The sequence below is a fragment of the Chelon labrosus genome, assembly GCF_963514085.1.
Source record: "Chelon labrosus genome assembly, chromosome: 11".
NCBI lineage: Eukaryota > Metazoa > Chordata > Actinopteri > Mugiliformes > Mugilidae > Chelon > Chelon labrosus.
This window is the reverse complement of record NC_140344.1, coordinates 14,719,032-14,743,005: the sequence shown is the minus strand read 5'-3', so window position 1 is coordinate 14,743,005 and position 23,974 is coordinate 14,719,032. Positions and strand designations below refer to the sequence as shown.

The window sequence follows — 23,974 nt, the reverse complement described above, 5'->3', positions numbered from 1 at the left end:
CCTAGAAGCAAACACGGAGCACTCATCCTTTCCTCACCTGGCATTGCTGTCTCTACAGCGGTTATTTATGGTAGAACAGAGATGTTCTGCTGCTCTGCTGCATATGGCTCCTGTAAATGCGGAATAAATAAAGCCAGACGGAGAGTCTTTAGGGAGAGTGCTATCAAAACTATCATTGATAATCTGACATAAAACATCTCAGGCGAAAGCAAACATCATTCGTGTTTGACTGCCGTGATATTACTAAGATTTTCCACCACGGATTTTCTTGCTTTTCCAACTGCCTTTTGACAAAATAACAATGTAAATGTGTCCCATAGTGGCAGCACAATGCAGAATCCTTTTTTTTATTTTATTTTATTTTTTTATTTTTTTATTTTTTTTGGAGCGCTAATTTACAATTCGCCACTCTATTTGTGTGTGAGTGAGCATGTGTATCTGTCCGAGTGTCCTGTGAGTTCTGTGCAGCGGGGTCCGCAGCGGGGGAGGTAGAGTGATGGGCTTCCCGAGCCGCGGTGGCATCCGCCTGTCTCTCTCCATCCCCGATAATTGATTTAACTAAAAGCCTCAATAGTGACCTCATTTTGGCTTGCATAACACCACCCAACTGCCAAAAGTGACTCGTCTGGGAGGCAAAACTCAGTAAAAGCATTGCCTGTTCTGCTTAAGACGCTCCCATGTGCTGTCAGCATGCCGCTCTTTTTCATTCCTTCCCCTTCCTCTCCCCTCCCCGTGTGCCTCTCTCCCAATAAAGATCAAGAGTGGATGTTGTTCTTTAGTGTTCCTCATCCTAAACCCCCTCTCTCTGTCCTTTGCTGTGGCAGGCTGTGACGACTTGATCAGCTCCGTCTTCGAGTTTGGGAAAAACTTGTGTTCTATGCACCTGTCTGAGGATGAGATCGCCCTGTTCTCCGCCTTTGTGTTGATGTCTGCAGGTAGGTGTCATTCGCAGTGCAGAGAAAAGAAGCCAGACAATCATTCACTACAACAATGAACAATGTTGCCCCCGTGTTTTTCTCCTACAATTGTATATTAATGGCTCTGCATCCGCGCTTTCCGTGTGAGCCATGTTGACGCTTGAGGGGCCCACGTGTGTTTCACAGTGACAAAAAGTAAATTTTCCTTCCAGACCGGTCCTGGCTCCAGGAGAAGGTGAAGGTGGAGAAACTCCAGCAGAAGATCCAGCTGGCCCTCCAGCACGTCCTGCAAAAGAACCACAGAGAGGACGGCATACTTACAAAGGTACAGTGCCACGCAGTATGCCCTCCATCCATTATCCTTGAAAGTAGCTGTTTACTAAGCTTGCTGTGCTCTTGTAGCAGTGTAAACTCCCACTGTTTAGGATCTTTATCCACGGGCCATAAACCATTTTAGTGCATTAGATTAAACAAACACTGATTCCAGGGGAAATGTTCATAATGGGACATGGAATGCCTTTTTATCTGCAGAAAAGTGGCAATTTATCAATTGCACCAGCTCCTTAATAGAAAATGTCAAGTTTTCCTTGCGCCTGAGCGCTTGTCTCAATATTTACAAGTCTGTTTGCCCCTGTGTGAGCTGGAATACACTGTAGGGAGGAATGTTTTTCACTACCATTGCTCCATGTCCTTGCCTCCCTGTGAATCTAAACAGCCTGTCTCCTCTCTCTCCACAGTTGATATGCAAAGTGTCGACACTGCGAGCGCTGTGCAGTAGGCATACAGAGAAGCTTACAGCTTTCAAAGCAATATACCCAGACATTGTGCGTGCCCACTTCCCCCCCTTATACAAGGAGCTGTTTGGATCAGACTTTGAGCAGTCCATGCCCGTTGACGGGTAGCAGCCCTGCCAGGTGCCAGTGTGCCCACCGTAGGGGAATGTGGAGGAGGAATCTGAGACACTTTACTGGTGCCCTGCACAAACCAGAGCGGACAGATGGCACGCTGTTCAACTTCTTCTTTTACATTGGAGGGGAGGGCTTGGGGAGTTGATTGTCATGGTTTACTCTATTGAATTTAGTTCTCTTTGGAAGTCATGTGGGACCTGACACCCCATGGGACGTGAAGAGGAGATAGGAACAAATCATTTCTGTTTGGTTGAACTTGACCCTCTTATGCGCTTTCCTAACAAAGAACTCCCGATGCACTTCATTCATTCGCTTTCACCAGTACTCACTGCATCTGATTTGTCCGTGCATCTGAGGTAAAACCATGTAAACAATTAACGAGACACTTTTGAAAACAGATGAAGACCTTTTTAGTTAGAAGATGACCACATCAGTATTATTTTCCAGACGACACTCCCAAAACAGTTTTTGTATTTTCACAGCGAAACCTAACATCTCCATAGACCACACCATGCCCAAACCGAAGTAAACAACTGACAAATGCGCACATTTTGGTCAAGTTCAGCCGTTTTGTTTTTGTTTGTTTTTTTCTCTCTTGCGTTCAGTCGTATTTTTTGGACACAGTGCTCAGAATGAAAACACGCAGCAACTTTGAGGGAGGTTCCATTGGCATGGTCATGCAGTCGGCGCCTCTCTAAGGACAATCGTTTAAAAGAAAAAAAAAAGAAACCTAGAATTCTGGTAATTCTAATGAAAACGCAATGATTTTAGCTGTCAAAGACTCCATCCACCATTGTTGCATAGTGAAATCATGTAAGGCCATCTGCTATTAATCCTTCTCTGGAAGCGTGCCCTGAAGAAGCACAGGGTACCACCACAATGAAAAGGGTCCATTCCACCTGTTTTATAATGTACTACAGGGTATATGGTCATAAGTACTTACTATACAGAAAAAAAAGTAATGTTTATAGAATCTATTTTAAATAACATGTATGATATTAGTAGTTAGACCATTCTTAATTGTTGAATTGATAAGGCACTTTTATTTACACCTTTCTTTAATTTAAGACTTGTATATTTACCTAGTGATGTGTTGCATGTGCACAAGAAATACAAGTTGAATCATGGTCACAGAGGTTAGTCCTGGGAGTTGCAGATGATACTGGCCTGGAAGGGTATGGGATGTCTGTTAGGATGGCCGGCGTGGCTGGTGGACAAAGAGGCGAGAAGGCAAGTTAAAGACACTCTATCGCAACAGGTTTTCTCAGCAACTGCCAAATTTACACTTGTCAAAATGGAGCTCCGATAGTCCTCTCGGCGAGCGCGCACAAAATAACGGCCAATAAACCACACACTTTGTTGTTCAAAATACGATGGCTTGCATTTTTTACAGTGTAAGACCCCATATATTATTTAAATAAGGCTACAAGCACACACACAAAAAAAAGACAAAGGAAACTTTACCCCAGCCAGGCCTTAATAATCAACATTCAATATCCATGTGGTTGGACTGGAAAACTCACACACAGACTGCAATCCAACTGTTCCACCTAGTGGAAGATAAAGATACGACAAGCAAGTCAAGAAGCCTAATGGCAGAGATCCAGGGTCCAACCTAAAAAGCACATTTATGAGCCTCTGTCAAAACGTTTCCAGCGTCTGCGTTGTTGTTTAAAGAGTGACTCTATCTGCCTCCTCACCTCAGCCCTCAGCCCAGCGACGCCGTTAACAGGACACAGGAGTAACAGTGAAGGGAAAGTGAATATTCAAAGCCTTGTCTGGTTGTAAAGCTTCTATTTTTGTAACTCGTTTTGGTTAATAAACTCATGAAAGAGAACGAGGGAGAGAAAAAGATGTCAGGTAGCACTTAACTATACTCCTGCAATAATTAGACTAGCTGTTGTTTGTATGGTTAGGGGAGAAACATAAAAATGGTAGGACAAGTGCTATTTTCAGAATGCTTTGTTGTCGTGCTTCTGTTTTGTTGAGTGTGTCTTTCTCGTCAGTGTGGTAGTAAAGTGGTAGGAACAAAAAAAAAAAAAAAAACCCTGGATGTGCCAAACAGTAGTCGTTGCTTCTGCTTTCCAGTCTACTCGTCTGTAATGTAGAATGGATTCCTAAGACATTCCAGCAATCTCAGTAGCGGCTTCTAGAAATATCTTTTAAAAAAGAAAAAAGAAAAAATGAGTTAAAAAAAAAAAGAAAAGAGAAAATGACATCCCTTTAGAAACCCAACAACGCATGTTAACACATCTGTCACCGACTGTAACATAGAATCCAGTTGTTTGTCTTTTGTTTTTCTGTTTGCACACTATCATTCCTCTGCCGTGCAATTTGTACGAGGCGTTAATGCCTCGTGCTGTCACCCCTCAGGGAAGAGTTTCTTTTTTGTGCTTTCTGTTTTAGAGGACATTTGTTTGTATTCAGTAAGTTTAGTTTTTTTTTTTTCTTTCTTTTTGTTCAGGGATGTTCCATGAGAAGTGGTTGAAAATAAGATTTAAAAAATTCATCACTGAGTTGTTGAGAATCTCACATTACTGATGTCCATAAGAGGCCTCCAGCCAAGTTTAAAAAAAAAAAAAAAATCTCATTTGTTAAAGCAACAAACCCCATCACTGCCGTTTTTCAGTAGCAGCATATTTCAGTCACACAGAAGAAAAAAATAATAATAATCTGTTTTAATTTTAAATGGTGTCGTCAGGGTCTTTACAAATGATAACCCTCTTTGTTAGAAAACCAAATATTCTTATGCAATACTAAATCTGTTTCTGTGTTTGGGTTGTAGTAGATATGCTGTACCTGAGTAATAATCTCTGTTATGATCCAATCCTGTTTGGATATGCACAAGCCCTCTACGACTAGTAAACCTCAGTCTCAAAGCAAAAGAAAACCCAGTCTGGAACACTGCTAGACAATCCAGGTTGAGAGGCCCAGTGGCCCGGCAAGAGCAGCAAAGAGGATGAGGTGTGAACGCTCAGGGAGGTAACAGGTAGACCGAAGAAGCAACTTGCTTTCCTCTGGAGCTGCGTTTGATTAGCTCTTTTGTGAATTAATGAGATTTTTCTTTTTATGTAAAAAAAAAAAAATCTCTTGAAAAATTGATGAGCAGAGCTTGGCTGAACTTTTTTTGGCACAGCACGCTGAACACATACGCTTGAGAAAATAATGGAGGAAACAAAAAGGAGATTTGGCTGATTTCCTGTTACTATTTGCAGAAAAAAAAAAGACAATAATTTGGTTTGTGTCTTGAAATTTATTCAGTTTTCTTAATGTGTTTCAATATTGCTTGTTAGCAATCACACATTTGGATTTTGGCAAATATGAAAGCCTACACACAAAACAGTTGTTTTCTTAAGATGTGTTCAGTTTTGTTTTCCTTCGAGTTTAAAATAGCCGAGTGACTTGTAACGTGTTCTACAATATATAACAAGCAATATGCCTTGTGTTTCAATTACGGGTCTCTACAGTGCAGTCATCATCCTTTTGAATTAACACACAGCTGAACGTATAATGTTTACTCTCAGTCGATGACAAAAAGTAATAAAGCCCCATCACTCTATTTTCATCTTCTTATGTACTGGTATGGTTGCGATAGTGGCAGGAGAGCAGCAAATGGTCATCAGACACATGGATCCGTGTGTCTAAACACAAACTATGCCTTCACACAGGCCTGAAAAAATGATGTCCGTCTGTATATTCTCATCCGAGGTATCCCAGTTTAATGAAGGGAATAATGCTATGTGTGCTATTCAATCAGTGTATAGTATACAGTCAAATGTGCTGGTCCTTCTGTCTCTGCTCTGTTGTCTGTTTGTAAAAAGCAATAGTGTGTGTGCGTATGTGTGTATGTGTTTGTTCTCACTGTGTGTGAATAAAAGAAACCCCAGACAAGGCTTTAATAATTACAAGAGGAACAGGGTTATGTGGACGAGGAGGGTTTGATTTCATTTTGGACTTTAAAAAAAAATAAAAAAAAAAAAAAAATGAATAAAAAAAATAAAGAGGTTTCTGGAAATGCTGAGCTTGATCCATCCATAAAAGGTGTAGGTTTTAAAAGCATGACATAATGCCTTCGACAATTCACCATCGGTCTGCGGGAGGACTGCGAGGTGGCAGCGAACCGGCAAAAACGTGCCATCAGTTGAAATAAACTGAGACAAATTCTGGACCGTGAAAAATGAAAAAAATTGTAAAAACAAGTCATCCGGACCGGAAATTGTGAAGATCCGCGTTATGTCACGCTTAAAGTTGCCAGTGTGTCACTCAGACTTATGTCACATTTGAACAAAACTCATTCTCCAAAGCACAGGTGATAAGAATTTATGATTACATTTAAGAATATAGTTTAAAGAGGAAGAAAAAAAAAATAATTGAAAAGCAACTTTTTAGCCATAATCGAATGTCAAGCAATAATATATGTCTGCGTATTATTTTTCATTCTTTTGTGCATAATAGTCTTTGAACATCTGCATGTAAATACACCTCTTATTTATCACTATTTGGTTCTATTTTGTGTTGATTTTGTGGACGAGTTTATGTTCCATCTGTATATTTGACCGGTTCTGTTCCCAGGTGGAGAACTAAGAACTTGACATGGCCTGTATGCTGTATATCTTATTTTCTCACTCTCTCCCTCATTCTCTGCTGTTTATTCACCATATTTAATGTTATTATTGATCACATGTATAAAGGTAGCTTTGTAACTTCTGTCTGTATAGGTAAGAGGAAAATACTGCTACTAAGGCCTACCCAGTGAAAATATTTATCTGTTTATCAATTACATCGTATTGTACGATAACTCTGTTTCTATTTGCTTCCCTCCTTTAGGATTAGTTTGATAGAGATAGGGTGTGCTGACATTTAATTTTGTGTTGCCCTGATGTGTGGTGCTAGGTAAGTTAATTTTGTGAACCGAGTATTGATTCCTAAGCCTGGCCGCCCTATTAGTTCACTCATTTCATCGCATATTAACGTATTATGGATATTAGGACTCGATAAATGAATAAATAAATGAATAAATAACGATAATGAAAAATGATAGTGGTAAAATTACCCAGAGCCAGCGCCTGTATCAGTGCGCTCGCCCCGGGATAAGGCACTTATTATACCTTCTGACTTATAGCAAAGCTAGTATCTGCTAATTAACGAGCTATTTAAGGTTGCTTTTCTGGTTTGTGGAAAAATTCTAATATTCAAACTGAAACAGCAGTTTTGCAGTATTGTGTTATTATTATTTTTTTCCTTTGTCTGATTGTACTAAAAAAACCACTCACTGAGGCTATAGTTTGTCAGGTTTTTTAAGATGCTAACTATTTACCTCCTGTGTTTGCATTGTTCTTCACCTGATGCAGGGGAGTGGTGCTTGGGTTTCTTTCAGCAGAGCCTCCGTATGCTTTTTGTTATTGCCCATTTTAGATTATCCCTAAACAGACCAGTGGCATAAACCTTTTGCACCACGCAAAGTGTTAAAAAAAAATGTACATGAAAGGATTGCCATTTGAAGACAAAGTCGACCTTCTCTCTCTCTCTCTACTCTGTAGCAAATATCAGTAAGAATATGCTTGCAATAATACACACAACGAATCACACTGAGTGCCTCTCGGTGTAACGAAATGCATACATGGTTTTGATTGTCTTTTTTTTTTTTGTGGTTTTCCAGACGTGTTCTGAAGTGACGATGTATTTTGTACATGAGGATGAATTCTCACTCTCACGCCGCTTAAAATGTCTTCTCTGAGTCTTTCTCCATGTGCCGTTGATCATTTTTCACGTGGGTTGATGTCGGAGGGTTTCGATGTGTAGGTTGGTCCGTTTTAGAGTGTACATGTCACCCCTCACCTTGTTTCTGAAACTGGGATGTTTGTTTCAAGGATAATGTTGCAGAAATGTTCACCTGCACATGTTTTTTTTTTTTGTTTTTTATTTCTTCTGATTGGACAAGCAGAAAATCCTTGTCTTCATTTTCTGTTTGTGCTTCTCTTTTTTTTATTCGACTGAGAACAGAAGATTTACTAATGCGTTGTATATTAAGTATTTGTATGTGTTTGTAAAACAGGTATACAACACATCTGGATTTCTTTAATGTTCCGTGTTCAATGTGCCCTCAGTCTGTTTTGGGGTATCTTAACATGAAGGGTGGGTGGAGCAGGGGTGGTTTCTTTTTTCCATGCAAAAGCAGTGAAAATGATGGGAAAGCCGAAACTAGAGTGTGGTTGTCACAAATTTCTAAGTCACACGTTTGCTACTGATGTTAAATGGGGACAGATGATCATGTACCTTTTTATCCAGCTCTTTTGAACTCTCTTTAGCAGGTAGTCTATTCACAAACGTAGTTTTGCTCCTTCTTGTCTGATTCTTAAATATGAAAATAAGTATTTTGATTCATTTTGTAAATACAGCTGTAAAGAAAAATAAGAAATTTAATGTTGTCTTTTAAATACTTTTCATTCTAATATGAATGTTGTTATATTGTACTTAGAAACTGTACCTTTAATATTACCTTTATTAAAAGTGCATTGGACACATCGATTTTAGATGTGCTTTATGTGCCGTTATCCCATAATAAAATTTACCGCTTGTAATGGGCTTTTTCTTCCTGATTGTTTATGTCTCTGTTGTCTGCTCTCTCTTTCTGGTTCACTCTCTTTTTCGGACAAGTAGCATACTTTGGAGCAGCGATAACTTTGTAGGTCTACCTTGCCTGAATAGTTCTGTAATATTAAATCAACCTCAGTCCAGTGTAAAATACGTTGTTCAATTAGGTCAATACTTTGATCTGAATATATAGACGACTGGCAAAAAAAAAATCTGACCAAGGTCCGATACATGTTCATCTAAGATATATTCTAATCATCATCAGTGTTGTGATTATTAACAGTGTAAATACATTACAATCATCCAACTGTGTGAGGACAACGATGTGCTTCTCCTAAACTGAGTCAAACGATGAAGATAAATCAGAGGTAACTTGTGATAAAATCTGTAGCAAAAGTACAGACAAAGTCTCTTTTGCAGCAAAGTCTGTTCCCCTCTAGGTCATACTCCTCTAGTTTCTAAGCTTTAAACTTAAAAAAAAAAAAAAAAAAAAAGTCCATTGCTTTATTGAATGACTCAATTTCCCTGCAAGGAATATACATTTTTCATCAAATTTATTCATGTAATACATCTAAAATTCTGATTAAGAATTATGAATTATAATGTGATAAAGTTGTAGAATTTTTTTAGATGAATTTTAAATGATGTTTTTCCATAAACGTACACATCCGTGTCACCTTAGAATACACCGATCAGCCACAACATTAAAACCACTGAAAGGATACATAAATAACAATGATCGTCTTACAACAATACAACGTTCTGGTGGGAAACTTTCGGACCTGGCATTCATGTGGATGTTACTTAGACATGTAGCACCCACCTAGACCAGACCAGGCACCCCCACCCCATAGCAATGACACTCCTTGATGGCAGCAGCCATCCCCAGCAGGATGCAGCCTGACACAGGCACACACACAACAATGGTTTAGGAACAACTCACAAAACATGAAGAACAGCACAAGGTGTTGACCTGGCCTCCAAATTCACTAGATCCCAAACTGATCAAGTATCCGCGGAACAAGCCTGATCCACAGAGGCCCCTCTCATCAACCCATAGGACCCAAAGGCCTCCACTAACAGCATTCTGTTGCCAGACACCACAGGACACCCTCAGCAGGACCATGTCCATTCTCGGATGAGTCACAACTGTTTTGGCGGCACAAGGGAGACCGACACAATATTAGGAAGGAGGTCATAATATTATACCTGATCTCCGTATGTGGAAAGACGTCATAATTTCAGTATCGATGTAATGCAAAAGAAAACACATTATTTTCTTTTTAAGCAAAAACGATATTTGTGTCTAAACAATGCTCAAAATACTATCCAGCTTCTGAAGTTTTAAATTAGTTCTGATCCTCTGGGTGCAACTGAAGACAATATATGGGGGTGTTTTGATTCATAGTTTTAAAGACAGAGCTGTAGACTGCAGCCTTAACTGAGTTTGAGTCTGGGACTTAAGACAATAACTGCAGCAGAAATGCTCAGATAAGGTTTCTCGGGCAAGAACAAGGATCCTTCAGAAAAAAAAAAAAAGGTTGTGTTTACGGGACTGTTTGCAGTTAAGAGCTTTGTTGTCAACATAACTTCACAACATTTACATTCTTTTCGTGAGTTTGTTAGTGCTTTGAATAAATACTAGTAAGTGGATGGCAGTTCCTAGTTCTGCTCCAGTAGGTGGCGGTGATGTACCACTAGCAGGTTGCTAGCTGTACAATACACTTCGAAGAAGAAACATATACGGTAGCTCTGCTTGTGAAACGTTTCTAGTTCATGGTTACCGACATAAACATCCGTCCCACGCTTACAGTAACTTCAGTGTAGTAACTCATAGAGAAGAGAGCGCAAACAGTGACAATAATGGAGCTGGTATGGTAAGTAACATTGTCACCGCCGCGCCATACAGTCCTCCGTGTATGAGACTGTGTGACAGCTGAAGCAATTTAACTAAATGAAACACATATATTTAACTTTATGCTAGCTAAGTTGTTTGCTAACTTGGGCTCACTCATGTGTGTTTTGGCTAACAGCTAGCTGTGCTAACCAAGCGTTCTTCATCTGCTTGTACATTAAAAGTGCATTTAACCGGAGAGTGATTCCCACTGAGAGTCAGTCTGTAGCTGGTATTAGTTTTCTGCTGCTGTTACACAAATACAAACCGTGGAGGACCAAAACAGGCTGATTCAAGGCTAACTTAAACTAACTAACTAGCTGCTGGTTAAGCTGCTACAATAAGACAGGAAATTAACGAAAAATTAATCACACAACATTTTAAACAGAAGGAAATGAAAGTATTTTCGATATATTTGACTCGTACTCATATCAATTTAGCTGAGCCATACACGTGTTCAGATTAGAATAGTTGAAGAATGATGTTAGAGTTATTCTTATTAGCAATATTTACATTATTTTAACTAGACACTAGCCTAATGTATGCGTTCATCATATCACATTTGTGGGTGTGACTACATGTAAATAGCTTATGTATAACGACAGGAGGAATTTTTGTTATCTTGTAATTTGAAGGCTGAAACATGAAGTAGAAATGTTTGTGCCTGGCTCAGAAATATTAGTAATTGAATAATTGTTGTCTTAAGTGTTTTTGACCATAAGCTGATGGTTATTTGGTTATGGCAAAATTTGTTGAGATACGATTTAGAAATAATTATGGCTCTGGTCGTTTATTTTATTTTTACTTTTTTATACTGGCCTTCTGAAATGGAGTCACTAGCTTAATGTCAAACTAAATGCAGGTATGTAGACTTTCGCTCAGTTGTGATATATTTTGTTGTCCTGTTCCTGTTTATATACCCTCAACAGGAACAGGACGACATCGAGAAGAAGTCCCTGTACAAAGGCATGGCTCTGCAGAGCTGTTTGGGGACAATATTTGCTCTGTGATAACATTTACTTTCTCCTTTTAATTTAAGGGAGGACGATCCGCTCCCTGAAGCTCCTTTCTTTACCAGAGATCTGTATGAGAAATATTCCCTTGCACCTAATATCAGAGAACTGTGGGCCTTCCTCCAAAGGTATGTTGATGAATAAATGTGCAAGTGATACTGCTCTGGTGCATTTTCACTGTGTATTTAACTACTGAGTGTTTATTTGACATGCTTTTTTTTTACCTTCCTTTTTTTGTCCCTCTCAAAGTCCTGTAGACGATGGTAGCACAAAACAGAAGTGTGATGTTCGACCTGCCAAAGCCTCCTGCTCTTCTTCCTTAGAAGAGGCGGCAGAGTCTAAAGATAACAGTTGCACTGGCAGCCAAATGTCCTGTTGGGACAGCTGTGATAGTGTTGATACATGTGCAGACAATGCGGCGGAAGGTACAAAAGATTGCAAGGATATCAAAAAATCCCAAATAAAGCTGAAGCAGATTGAGACTGAGGCTGATGATGCCTATCCCGAACCCAGGCTGCCCTTCCCATGTATATCCTGCCTTTCCAGCCAAGAACAGAAGACATATGTTGGGTTTTTGAAGAGTAATAAAACTCGGCCTCCTCCACAGGTAACAGCATTTGCTTCTTAAATGATCTAAGGAAATTTTAATTCTGCTAACTGCTGTTGCATTACTTTATCAAATAATCTGGTTTAATATTTCAGAGTTTGCAAGCCCGAGTAAACAATGAAGTGATGCAGTTCATGAGGTACCTGCAAGATGTGGCTAAAATATGTGCTGATGACTACAGCTTCATCTCACAAGGAGCTATGCAATACTCGGAGGTACTGATGCTAAGTAATGCACCTGTCATCAACTCTGTGTGTTTTATGTCTATGAGCAGTCAAATATTAATGACCAATTTGTTTTTTAGGATTTCTTCAAGGACTGTTTAGAGTGCATTAAGACACTTCCTCAGCTCTACCAGATCCATGAGATGACCAGTTTGACAGGGGGAACGTTCAATCCAGGGCTAGCGCTGACCTTTGAGAAGCAGCTTCTAACCATGGTAATGCACCTTTTGAAGGGCACTTCGTAAACTGTGGATTTTCAGAAATGTCATTGTCCAGTTTTTATACACCCTTTCAACATAGTGTTGAATTGCAGAATCAGTCTTTTGGTGTTGATTAATGTCTCCTGTTTCTGTATCTGTACTCTTTATTTCTCTAGGGCAAAGTGAATATTACAGACCATGAGGTAGTGCCTGCTGATGCTCAGCTTGCATCGGATTATCAGAGTGTTTCATCAGAGAATCCTCCAGCTAAAAAAGCTAAGGACATGCATGCTGTAAGCAATTGTCTCACTTTTTTAATTGCTCCAATAAAGTAAGCCACAAAGATATTTTACTGCTAGAATGGGATTCATGACCGCAGGTCTATTCTAACTTAATTTCCACTCTTGCAGTTTTCACCAAAGACACCAGAGGGTGGTCATGTCTTGCACAGCAAAACCAGTGCTAATTGTCTTTCTGTTGGAAGCCAGGGCACACACATTGCTGCCAGACTTCATTTATTGTAGACAGTTGTTCAGATGCTTGTATTTATTTAACTGATTCAGTAGATGTTCTAGTAGCGTGACCTGTTCTTGTTTTTCTCTCCAGACAATCAGTCGTGATAGGAATGCTGAGAGACTGACTGCTTGTTATGAGCCTCATGTCTGTCTGACTCGTGAGGCTTTGGTCAGGCTGCTAGACAACCATGGCCCTGATTTTGAGGAGCAATGGGAACTGCCTGTTTGGGTGAAATTAAGCCCAGGAAAAGGTACAGCATCTTCAGTTGGCTGCTCATTCTGTCATGGTGGAAGTTAACTGAACTAGAGCCAATTTAACATTTGCTTCCAATTTTTTGTTTTTGTTTCTCTATTGCTATTCGCTTTCTGCTCTTATGCCAAAAAGGGAAACAAACTTTTCATTGTTATTTAAAAAATTTGTTAAATTAAACTGTAGTCAGAAAAAAAACACACATGGCACACCTTTACCTTAAAAAAATGGTTAAATACACCAGAGATTTGCTATGTTTAACAGTGATGCCATATTCATATGCCCATTAGAAATAGTAATATAAAGTGACTTTTTAGTGTTCTCAACAGATTTTAGGTTTTGAAAGCATCAACAAAAAATGCACCCATGTAGTATTACTTAAATTACTAGTAAAAAAGATACGTTGTGATGGCATGTTTTAATAATAAAACAGTTTGATTAGAAGGATCCATACATATGACGTCAGATTACTTGACAGAAATGAGAGTTTTGAGATTTTCTCATTCATATTTTTAAATGTAAAGCAATCTGAGACAAATCCCATTGTGTACTGATACCGAACAGCCTCATGGTGGTACTGTTTCACATAGTCTTTTATCCTGTATATCTTCCAGCTTGTAATCAGAGGAAGACAGTGTACATAGACTCTCCCCTTCTGAAGACTGAAATGACCGCGCGAGAGAGGAGTCACATCTACCACGAAGAGAGTCTGAAGCTCTCCATCACCAACAATGGAAGTGTAAATGCATTCCGTTTAATGACAGAGTCTCCTCTGAGTGAGCAGCAAACCTCACCGGTACGTTGATGCTGAAATAGACATGGTCCTGCCTGTGATATGATGGTATTATTTGACTAGAGCAATCATTCTTTATTTTCCTAAATTAGGAGAGCTCCAAGAGAAATGTCGTGTCTTCTGAAAACAACGGTCTTGATTTTGATGTGGACCTCACAGACCTGGAGACATTTGGAGAGACGCCTTCTAAAACTTCCTCGATGCAAGAGACACGGAATGAAAAGGCTGGATGTGTTGAAAGCAAAAAAGCTGCTTCCCTGCTTTTAAGTAGGAGGAAAAGAAGTTCTCAAGAAGAGGTGAGCAGCTCATCCGTGAATGACTCTATAACGGAGCCAACTCTGCCGATTGTAAGTGATACAATCGTATCAAAGATGGAACCAGCGAGCATTGACTCTACCCAGGAAAGTGATGAAAACCTAGTTTTTACAGGAGACTCGGACGATGAGAAGCTGGTCATTGATGATTCTGTATCTCCAGCAGCAACACCTGCAAAACGACCTGACCCCCAGGCTACAGCATTCTCTGCAGACCCTCCAAATACCCCTCCATCTACCCCTGAATCTTCCCCTCATGCAGTTACAAGGTGCAAACGACAATGCAAAAGAACAAAGGTTTCAGAGGATCAGCTAGGGGAGATCCTGCGCATGCAGACTGCCATGTTCAAGCCTACCAATGAATCATCCAAATGCTCAACTAAGTCACCCTCCCGAAGCACAGCACCAGTAGTTCACTCTCATCCTACATCCCTGGTTAAAGCCTGTGTCTCCTCGTATTTGGAAAGAAACCAAAATGAGGATGGCGAGACCTGCGCTGTTAATGACTCCTCAGCTGTCAACATTAATACTACAGAACACAAAAGTTAGTGCCAACTGAATTTCATTTTGTAAGTTTTAAATTGTGTCTGTGTGACCTGATTAATGATTATTGACCCCCACGCAGAAATACTTTCCGAAGATCTCCAGGCTAGTGCTGAAGATGAACAAGACTACGAGGCTCCAGTAGACGGAAACCTGCTTTACAAGCTCTACAGTCTGCAAGACTTACTGCTCTTGGTGCGCAGCTCTGTGCCACTAACCCATACCAGAAAAGTAGGCAGCAGCCAAAACCAGGTATGTATGTCAATACTGTGCATCCCCCAGAAGTAAATTTCTTATATTAACATATGAAATAAATGCAGCAACTTTATTTATTTAAACTTTTTTACGCCCCCATAGTTTGTGCCGGTGCATGTCTTGCCGAAGCTGGAGTACCAGTTGAGTCACGGTGTTGAGTGTCTAACCAGAAGTGAAGCATGCCAGCTGTGGACAGAGACATTGCTCCATTCCAGCACTGTTTCTTACATTGGTAAAGTTTTTATCACAGTTACATGCAGTCCTAATTCTATTAAAATGAAGTCATTAAGTTACTCAAACTGCTTTTATTGAAAGGATGAAGGAATAGCCCTTTGGTCGTTCATTCTTCAGCATACACCGATCAGGTATAACATTATGACCACTGACAGGGGAAGTGAGTAATATTGACTATCTTGTGACAATACAATGTTCTGCTTTTGGATCTGGCATTTGTGTGGATGTTACTTAGACATGTACCACCCTCCTAGACCAGACTAGGTACCTCCCACACCATAGCAATGACACTCCTTGATGGCAGCAGCCGCCCCCAGCAGGATGCAGCCTGACACAGGCACACACACTAAAACAGTTTAGGAACAACTCAAAAAAAACGTGAAAAACATCACAAGGTGTTGCCCTGGACTCCAAATTCACTAGATCCCAAACTGATCAAGCATCTGTGGGATGCACTGGGACAGGCCTGATCCACAGAGGCCCCTCCCCTCAACATTCTGTTGCCAGACACCACAGGACACTCTCAGAACCGTTTTGAAGGCACAAGGGAGACCTACACAATATTAGGAAGATGGTCATAATGTTATACCTGATCGGTGTAAGTGCCAAGTACATAGCCAAAGTAACATTTATGGGGCTTAAAAATAGAGTTTTTCTTTCCTTCCCTCACTGTGTTCAGTGGAGTCCACAAAGCAAAGCCTCCCACAAACCAGTGGAATAGTCCTCAGATGACTCACCATCCTGCTGTGACCATGTAGTGGTTAAGTTTACTTTGTTGCCATGACTACAGCCACAACTAACAGTGGGGAATTACATAGATTGCCATGTGCAGAGCTCAGCTAAATGTTGTTTTGAGCTTGAGTTAAATTTCTTTAATGCATGTTGTCACTATAGATGTGCCGCTTACCTGTGGCTAAAGATTAAAGGAAAGACTCCACCTGTTTTCTGTACAGGATTAATTGAATTGTTGACTCGCATAGCTGCGGCATAATGACGGTTTTTGTGTCTATAGTAACAAAGCCTCCCCAGAGAGTGAGTAAAACCCTGTATGAGTCAACAGAGAGACAGACAATCTTGTAAGATATCTTATAAAATATCTTTCTGTTAAGTACATTATGCAACAAGCACAGTAGTTCCTTAGTTATTTAGAGGTAGATAGTTCATCATGTGGTTTATCATGTGGCATTCCACAATTGGGTATTTATGACTGTGGTTGCGAGCTCTTTAACGCTTCATAATTGAAGGAAGTCACTGCTGAAATCGGCAGGACTTACCAGCTGAAGTGGGAGACGGGAAAGAAGTGGGGACCAGCCACTCAAGAATATAACAATGCTGGCAAATCACCACAGACTAATTACTCTGTAAGCGCTAGGATTGGCATGGATGATGAAGTGAAGCTCTTGATGTGCACACTCACTATCTCTTGGTCTATCAGTTTATCTTTCAACCTCTTTCTTTCTCCTCCTGTAGCTCACATCAACGCACACACATCAAAAGTGGCTCTGCTGAGAAAGCTGCCTGACGACTGGAAACACGGCCTCTCCTGTGGTTTCAAGTGAGTGTTGCTGGGATGGGTGTGTGCAGATGGTTAGGATTAACCCACTCACTCCAGAAGGATAACTTAAGGTTTTCGAGGTTTGTCATTGTTAGAGTCGGTGAGTTTATCAGTCTCACTCAGCAGTCACCTCTGGTTTTGTCAGCTAAGTTAGCGTTGAAATTTAAATCCCAACCAAAGAAGATGGACTGAACCTTGGTGATATCTCTTTTCCATCCACAGGCTTTCCAAGTCACTGAATATACTGCACCACCTATTGAAAAAGCTAACTGGGTAAGTTGTTAAGGACATTTATCATCATTCGTCATTCATCATCTGAGTTTCACCCACCACACTTCCACATTTTTGTTGCAAATGTATGAACTTATAAGATTGTTGTAATTTAAATGAACGAATAAGGAAATTGCGGTGTGGACTGATGGGCTGTTTGGGTCCTAAACTGTTGTTTAGTTTAGAACTGTATCCTGCAGATAAAACATCTCTGACTTACTGTATTGGAGCAGTTAAAGTCTATACATGCTTGCCTTCACACTGTGTTTGAGCTGATGACATTTTCACCAGTTCACTTTGACTCCCAATAATATGACATCTGTCTCCCTTCATGTTTGTGCTGGAGAATTACGCAATGGATTACTCAATGGCGCACAATAGACGTGTCACCCTCTGCTTTCTCAAGGCTCTGTTTGCCTTCATTCCAGTCATCATTCATCCGGGAAGCAAGAAGTCTTTGCAATGCTACAACATGTTTCAGTGCGTTCGTTTTAACTCAAACACACCCTCAGTGACTTCATTTGGTTTTCTAGATTAGAGGAAGGCCAATACCTGATCGCACACAAAGCAGGAGAACCATTTGTGACCCTATTAAAAGCAGCTAATGGGAAAGTGAGTCGGGGGGCATACAACTTGCAGCAGGTCCACAGCTCTGTCCCACAGCCCCCGACGTCGGGCCCCGTCCCCTGGATACCTGTTGATCCAGCTGTGGTCCTTCCCTTCCACCAGAAACACGGCCGGGTCCCCTGCACCTTCCCACCAAAACCCTTCCTACAGGTGTGTATTTAACAGAAGGTAGTGTGAGGAAATACAACAATAGATTTGGACAAATAATAGTAACAACATGAAAGGGTGCTGGAAGTAAGTTTTAACTGGTTAATGTTGAGGAAACCCACACCCTTCTTAGACACACACACACACACACACAAGAAAGTTCTTATCAGTCAAGCTGGAGCAGCTGCTGCATAGTTTTGATTGCATGAGCCCAAGACTAACAACAGACACAATGGTGAGCATCCAGAACAGCTCAACAGGTTTTATTCATGTAGTCTCTGAGGCATTCATTGGATGCCTGTCTAAATTTCAACATAATAATGATGTTGACACATCTTTTAACCTGACAAACGGTAGCAGAAAGGAATGCTGAAAAAATTTTTTCAGCTGAGCATTTGAACTGTCTTCATTTGTAACTGGTTTGAAGTTCCGAGTATGATGTTTCAGGTGGAATGTAACATGTTGTATTAATGCTATGTTGTGTTTTACCCTTCTCTGTCCTACCAGACTGCAAACAATGGGCCGCCACACTCTAACAGCCATGGATTTGGGCAGAAGAAGAACAAGAATGCACAAGGCAACAAGAAGAAGGGCAATAAACGTGCAGCCAAGCGTAACAAATATATGACAAAGCTAATTCAGATGTCTGTTTAAAATCCTTTGTTTCATTCATATCATGTCATAGGTGAGTGAGAGGATGAGGAGGAGCTGAAACTATTGAAAGGAAACCAGGCAATGTGTAAGCTTTCATATTGAAAATAGGTTTTGCCCCTAAATATGAATTCTGAAGCACTTTTACAGTATAAAAGCTATAATTTTATATCATGTGTTCAAGTCAGTAATATTTTTGTAAAAAGAAAAAGCAACAATAAACATTGAGTGTTCACACTGGAGTTTGGTAATTGTAATACAGATGTTGTAACAACTTTACACACCTAGGAAATCCTTGAAGGCATAAACGGAGCTACAGTCACTTGAATAAATGTGTGTGATGAAAACTTAGCTGCCAGCCGGGGTGGAGTCATGAGTGCATGGAAAGGGGAGGGAGACTGAGTCAGGGGAGGTGAAAGGGGAAGACTTTTTGTATGTGAGTAAGTTAAAACTCCACACCCATTCCATTTAAACTTCACCAGGACAAATCTCTGCATCATCTCAACTTTTACAACTTAGGTAAGTTTGATTTAAAAAAAACTACATGTTTACAAATCCAGTGTCGTTCAGTGTTATCTAGATGAACTTTGCACGAAGGGTGACGGAAATTTCCAACTTCCATTCATTACCACAAAAAAAAAAAAACCTTTAATTTAAACACAACTTCCATTCAGTGTCTATAAATGTGTTTCTTTCTGTGTTCCGATTCCTCTTTAATTCCTGTTTTCCACTTTTTCTCATGTGTATGTGACTGTACAGTCACAATAGGCCCTAGCACACTAGCACTTTTTCCAGGGTGTGTCACTTTAGTGTTGCTCTCTGGGATGTGTTTGTCTGAACAAGGATTTGAAGGAGCTAGGTTGCCAGTTGCGTCTGACAATTTTACTCAAATCTGCTCTGAATGTAAATACGGTGAACCAGTTTAAAAATAGATTCATAATAAAGTCATTTATGCAGTTGCTAACTTTGTACCAAAAACAGTTTAGTGAAAGTTCTCCGCCACTGTTGAGTACACACTGCCTAACAGACTTAAGTGATTAAATCTTCAGTCAAAATAACCCAGCCTCAAGTCAGTGATGAGATTACAGTAAAGTCTGATCACAAGATATCATCTGTTTCAGAACAGTCAAGATGGCTATGGTTTCAGAGTTTCTTGGACAGCTGTCCCTCAACACCTCGGTAATGTTGCACCTTTTTTTTTTAATATAAAATCTTTATGATGAAACCTCACACAGTATTTCATATACTGTGTACATATCATACTGTATGTTTATATACTGTGTTCATTTTCTCTGTGATTTGCTTTGAATCCTCAGGCCCTTGAACCCAGGTACCCCACTGTGGTGCCTGCTGTGGACTTCGACCCTGACAGAGATGCAGCAAGACTTGAGACCGCTATCAAAACCAAAGGCAAGATACAAGAACTGTGTTTATCTCAAAAAGTCAGTGCTTGGTTCTGCAACGACTCGCTCCAGATGAGTAGATGGTATTTGTGAGTCAGCACCGAGGCTTAAAATGTTGGATCGTGATGTGAACGCCTCCGTGTCCGTTCCTGGTGGAGCCGTGCTCTGTCCACTGACTGAACGCTATTGGCAGCAGTCTGACTGCTGACTCTTCACCAGCCCACCATTTTGTTGTTATGAAGAATGTGTTCTATGTGGAGTGTTGTTTTGTTTTTGACAAATGAGAATATGAGGGGGAAATGCCTCATGAACACGTCATGTGCCTGAGTACGCTATCTGTACTGCCTGGCCTTCTCATGTGAGTGTATATTCTGCCTCTTTCAAAACTGTCAAGTCGCAGTAATAAGGATTTTTGCTGATTACTTATATGATAATTAATAAATACTTCACGTTTTTAACTATGAATTTGACATAACAACAAATTTGGCTTGAGAAAATTGTGAAATTGTAAGGAATTGCGATTCTTTCATTATATTAGATTTCATTGTCTATTGAAGAGGAAGAATTGTAAACAAAAAGTCATCAGATCAATCAAATTTGGATTTGCAGCCCCCCCTAATATGTTTCATGTATTGTCCACATAGACTATCTTGTGAGTATGGACTATTATTTAGATTTGTACCATTTTTACTTTATTTAAATGCTGTATACTCCCAGCCAACTGTGCTTTAGGTCTGTGTATGTTATTTTAAGGAAGTATTGCATCTCAATTAACGTTTCCTCTTATATCAGGAGTGGATGAGCAGACCATCATTGATGTCCTAACAAAGCGGACCTATTCCCAAAGGAGAGAAATCGCTTTTGCATATGAAAGGAGGGCAAAGAAGGTACGGTTGACCCGGTCAGAAAATCCAAATTGCTTTATTGATTGTCTGTGCATTGAATAAGTATAATCAAGTAATGTTGTTATATTTTTAGGACATGATCTCAGCCCTCAAAGGAGCGCTGTCTGGCTCACTGGAAACTGTGGTCCTTGGGCTGATGAAGAGCACTGCCCAGTATGACGCCTCAGAGATCAGAGGATCTATCAAGGTAAATGATGTGGGGTTCAGTTGAAGGGTAACACTGCCCTCTAGTGGAAATATGACAAATACAGATTACAAGTGGGTTTGAGGTAAAGTAGTGAATTGATTTCTGTCTCTTTCAGGGCTTAGGAACAGATGAAGAAACCCTCATTGAGATTGTATGCTCACGCAGCAATGATGAGCTGATGGAAATCAAAAAGGTCTACAAAGAGTGTAAGTTAAAAAAAATCCTAGACTTTCATAAACAAGACTAAATGTACATTGAACTTTCCTGTATAAAGTTTCACCCATACAGTGATTTTGTAGACCTTCGGCTGCTGTACTATCTATTAAAAGTCTTGTGTCTTGTCGTTAATGATCCTTAACCAGAAGAAATCAAGTAGTTATGTGACACATGCCTAAAATGAAAATATAATTCCTCACAGTGTTCAAGAAGGAACTGGAGAAAGACGTGGCTGGTGATACTTCTGGAAACTTCGCGAAGCTGCTCTTGGCTCTTGTGCAGGTGAAATATAGCCAGGCCTCTCTTTTTGACATCCATATGACAAAATACAGTTGAAGCTCACCTGAGTCTTGTCACCTGTGCAGACCAAGAGAGACGAACCGTCTGCTGTTGTAGACTACAAAAAGATTGACGCAGATGCCAAAGTAAGTCTCCCCTTTCACTTTGTGGTAAAATAGAAACTGGATTGATTCGAAACATTTTATTTTGACATCAAACGCTGTGACTGTGTTACATTGTTCTTATAAATAAACCTCAGGCTCCAACAGTTCAACATCATTATGAACATTATGTTTTAAATTGACAAATGTGGCACTAAGATCCATTTGTGTGTTTTACATCTCGAATAGATCTGGACATCAGCACTAATATGGATATTTGTTGGGTGTTTAACTCCTGCCATGTATTGTAAAGTACAACAGGGTTTACTGCTCTTTTGACTCTTTCAGGCTCTCTACGATGCTGGATTAGGGACAAAGGGAACTGATGTGGCAACCTGGATCTCCATAATGTCTGAGAGAAGTGTACCTCACCTGCAAAAAGGTACTACACCCAGTTCCCTTAAGACATCACTGATGCACAAGTCTTGATTTCTGAGCAAAATGTAAAATGTACCTATTGCTACTTGAATTTGTTCCGTTTTTGTGCTTCTCAGTGTTTCAGACTTACAAGAGCCACAGCCCCTACGACATGCAGGAGAGTATTACGAAGGAAGTTAAAGGAGACTTGCAAAAGTCCTTCCTGGTGCTAGGTACCCTTATACTTTATCAGTAATTCAGATTATTAATCTAGACACATAAATCCCTCCAAAACTTTCAACAGAAAATAATGTCAAATATTAAATGTACTCTTGTGGATATTTATTGTGTTTTTATTTTGTTCCAGTCCAGTGCTTTGAAAACAAACAGCTGTACTTTGCCAAAAGACTGAATGATGCCATGAAGGTACTAACACTGCTGTTCTTTTTCTTTCTGTTCTAATGTGGCTATTTTGAGGGCTAGGCTTTTCTTTTTTTTTTTTTTTTTTAAACCAACAGATGTAAGAAGTACATCTGCTTGTGAAAGAGAAATTTTGCTGCAGGAACACAGAATCCAAACTTGGCAAAAGTTATCTTACAACAGTGTTGCATCAGCTGCTGTAGTTAAGTATAGAGCCTGCACAACTCCACTAAGTGCTGACTGGTCTGCTTGTCTGCTCAGAGTAAAGGAGCCAAAGAGAAAGTAGTGACCAGAATTATCGTGTCGCGCTGTGAAGTGGACCTGAAAAAGATCTGTTGTGAGTACAAGGCCAACTTTGGACAGTCTCTGCAGCAGACTATTCTGGTAAGTGGATTTTACAACCCAATAAGCCCCCTGGCCTATTGCTGATTCTCACTAAAGCTTGTTCTGTCATGCAGCCCATCTAACCTGCTTAATTTCTTTCATCTGTTCTGCAGGAACACACCAAGGGAGACTATCAGAAGGCACTGCTTGGACTGTGTGGACCAGAGCAGTAGAAGTGAACCGCCAAGGGTCTTGCTCGCCACCGTAGGAAAGGTGGGCAAAGGTGGTCTTATGAATATCACAACTGGAACAATCTGTGCAACCAAAGGCCATCTTACACTCATACATTCGGCACACGCAGTGCAACATTAAAAGAGACATGTTCAGCTTTTTGATACATACTAATTGATTGTGTTGTGGCAAAACGGTAATAAAGTTGCTTTGTTGGACTACCTGACCTTACTGTTATTGCCTCCCACTTAATTACCACTATGTTCTTACTTGATATTTACATTAATAACCACCAGAGGGCGATATAGTTGCATTAAACGCATCTAAAGAAACCTCCAGCTCCTCTTTCTTAGGCCCTCATCTAAAAACCTGCAGAAGAAATGCAAAGATTTAAATTTAATGAAATATTTGATCACGATTTACATCTTTACATCGTTCCCTCAATATCCTCCAAGTTCTAAAGTAAGGGAAAATAAAGGACAACGGCAATTAGACAGCATTTGCACAATCACAGCAGCCTCGTCGAGGATGTGAATGTTAAAACTGTTAAAATGACTGTTTAGATTCCAGCCGTCGACTGCAAGCTTTATTTGCAAACTTAAAGATTTAGGACTTTATGAAAACCGGCATCATTTTCCACTATGAACCTCTATCAAGATGATTTAATCATTAGTGTGTTTTTCTGTGTTTGTTTGGTGCTAATATTTTAATTGAAAATGCTAATTTTACCTCCGGCAAAGTTGATTTGCATACCACTAAACAAGCGTCTATACAACGTGTTTCTGCTGTTTAGTTTGTGGTCTCTCAGGATGAAATAACCGCCACAGTGTTGTCAAGGCATTTCTACTGAAGTATAAGGAAAAAAATAGCCCCAAAAGGCACGATCAGTACTGCTGAGCACAGTGATGAGGAAACGATGGGAAGGAAAGTGCAATAACCTAATGAAAATAAAGTGGTGTACTGTAGCTCAAATATGATGG

At 40.1% G+C, this 23,974-nt stretch overlaps 3 protein-coding genes across 4 annotated transcripts in view; all 3 read left to right on the top strand.

Annotated features, from left to right (window-relative positions):
- roraa (RAR-related orphan receptor A, paralog a) overlaps window positions 1-8,410 on the top strand; it is a 44,045-nt gene extending 35,635 nt beyond the window's left edge. Inside the window, exons 8-10 of the mRNA XM_084555747.1 lie at window positions 825-935; window positions 1,130-1,242; window positions 1,655-8,410. Coding sequence (XP_084411873.1) covers window positions 825-935; window positions 1,130-1,242; window positions 1,655-1,819 — 389 coding nt within the window. The 3' untranslated portion in view covers window positions 1,820-8,410. The remainder of the gene's footprint in view (window positions 1-824; window positions 936-1,129; window positions 1,243-1,654) is intronic.
- Window positions 8,411-10,032: 1,622 nt separating this feature from the next.
- ice2 (interactor of little elongator complex ELL subunit 2) lies at window positions 10,033-18,970 on the top strand. Of its 2 annotated transcripts, XM_084555573.1 has the most exons (15): window positions 10,033-10,296; window positions 11,353-11,454; window positions 11,576-11,933; window positions 12,029-12,148; window positions 12,238-12,372; window positions 12,534-12,650; window positions 12,964-13,123; window positions 13,737-13,918; window positions 14,008-14,773; window positions 14,855-15,024; window positions 15,130-15,259; window positions 16,732-16,816; window positions 17,039-17,089; window positions 17,620-17,863; window positions 18,368-18,970. In XM_084555573.1, the coding sequence occupies exons 1-15, from the start codon at window positions 10,283-10,285 to the stop codon at window positions 18,512-18,514; spliced, it is 2,781 nt and encodes a 926-aa protein (XP_084411699.1). In that variant the 5' UTR covers window positions 10,033-10,282; the 3' UTR covers window positions 18,515-18,970. The 2 variants fall into 2 exon arrangements, with proteins under 2 accessions (XP_084411699.1, XP_084411700.1); XM_084555574.1 differs by lacking the exons at window positions 10,033-10,296; window positions 11,576-11,933 and having other exon boundaries at window positions 11,384-11,454.
- On the top strand, window positions 18,956-23,220 carry LOC311495918 (annexin A2-like). Its single transcript, XM_084555575.1, has 13 exons — window positions 18,956-19,030; window positions 19,633-19,690; window positions 19,828-19,921; window positions 20,707-20,801; window positions 20,893-21,006; window positions 21,122-21,212; window positions 21,425-21,504; window positions 21,588-21,647; window positions 21,951-22,044; window positions 22,157-22,252; window positions 22,387-22,445; window positions 22,701-22,823; window positions 22,937-23,220. The coding sequence occupies exons 2-13, from the start codon at window positions 19,643-19,645 to the stop codon at window positions 22,994-22,996; spliced, it is 1,014 nt and encodes a 337-aa protein (XP_084411701.1). The 5' UTR covers window positions 18,956-19,030; window positions 19,633-19,642; the 3' UTR covers window positions 22,997-23,220.
- The last annotated feature ends 754 nt before the right edge of the window (window positions 23,221-23,974 follow it).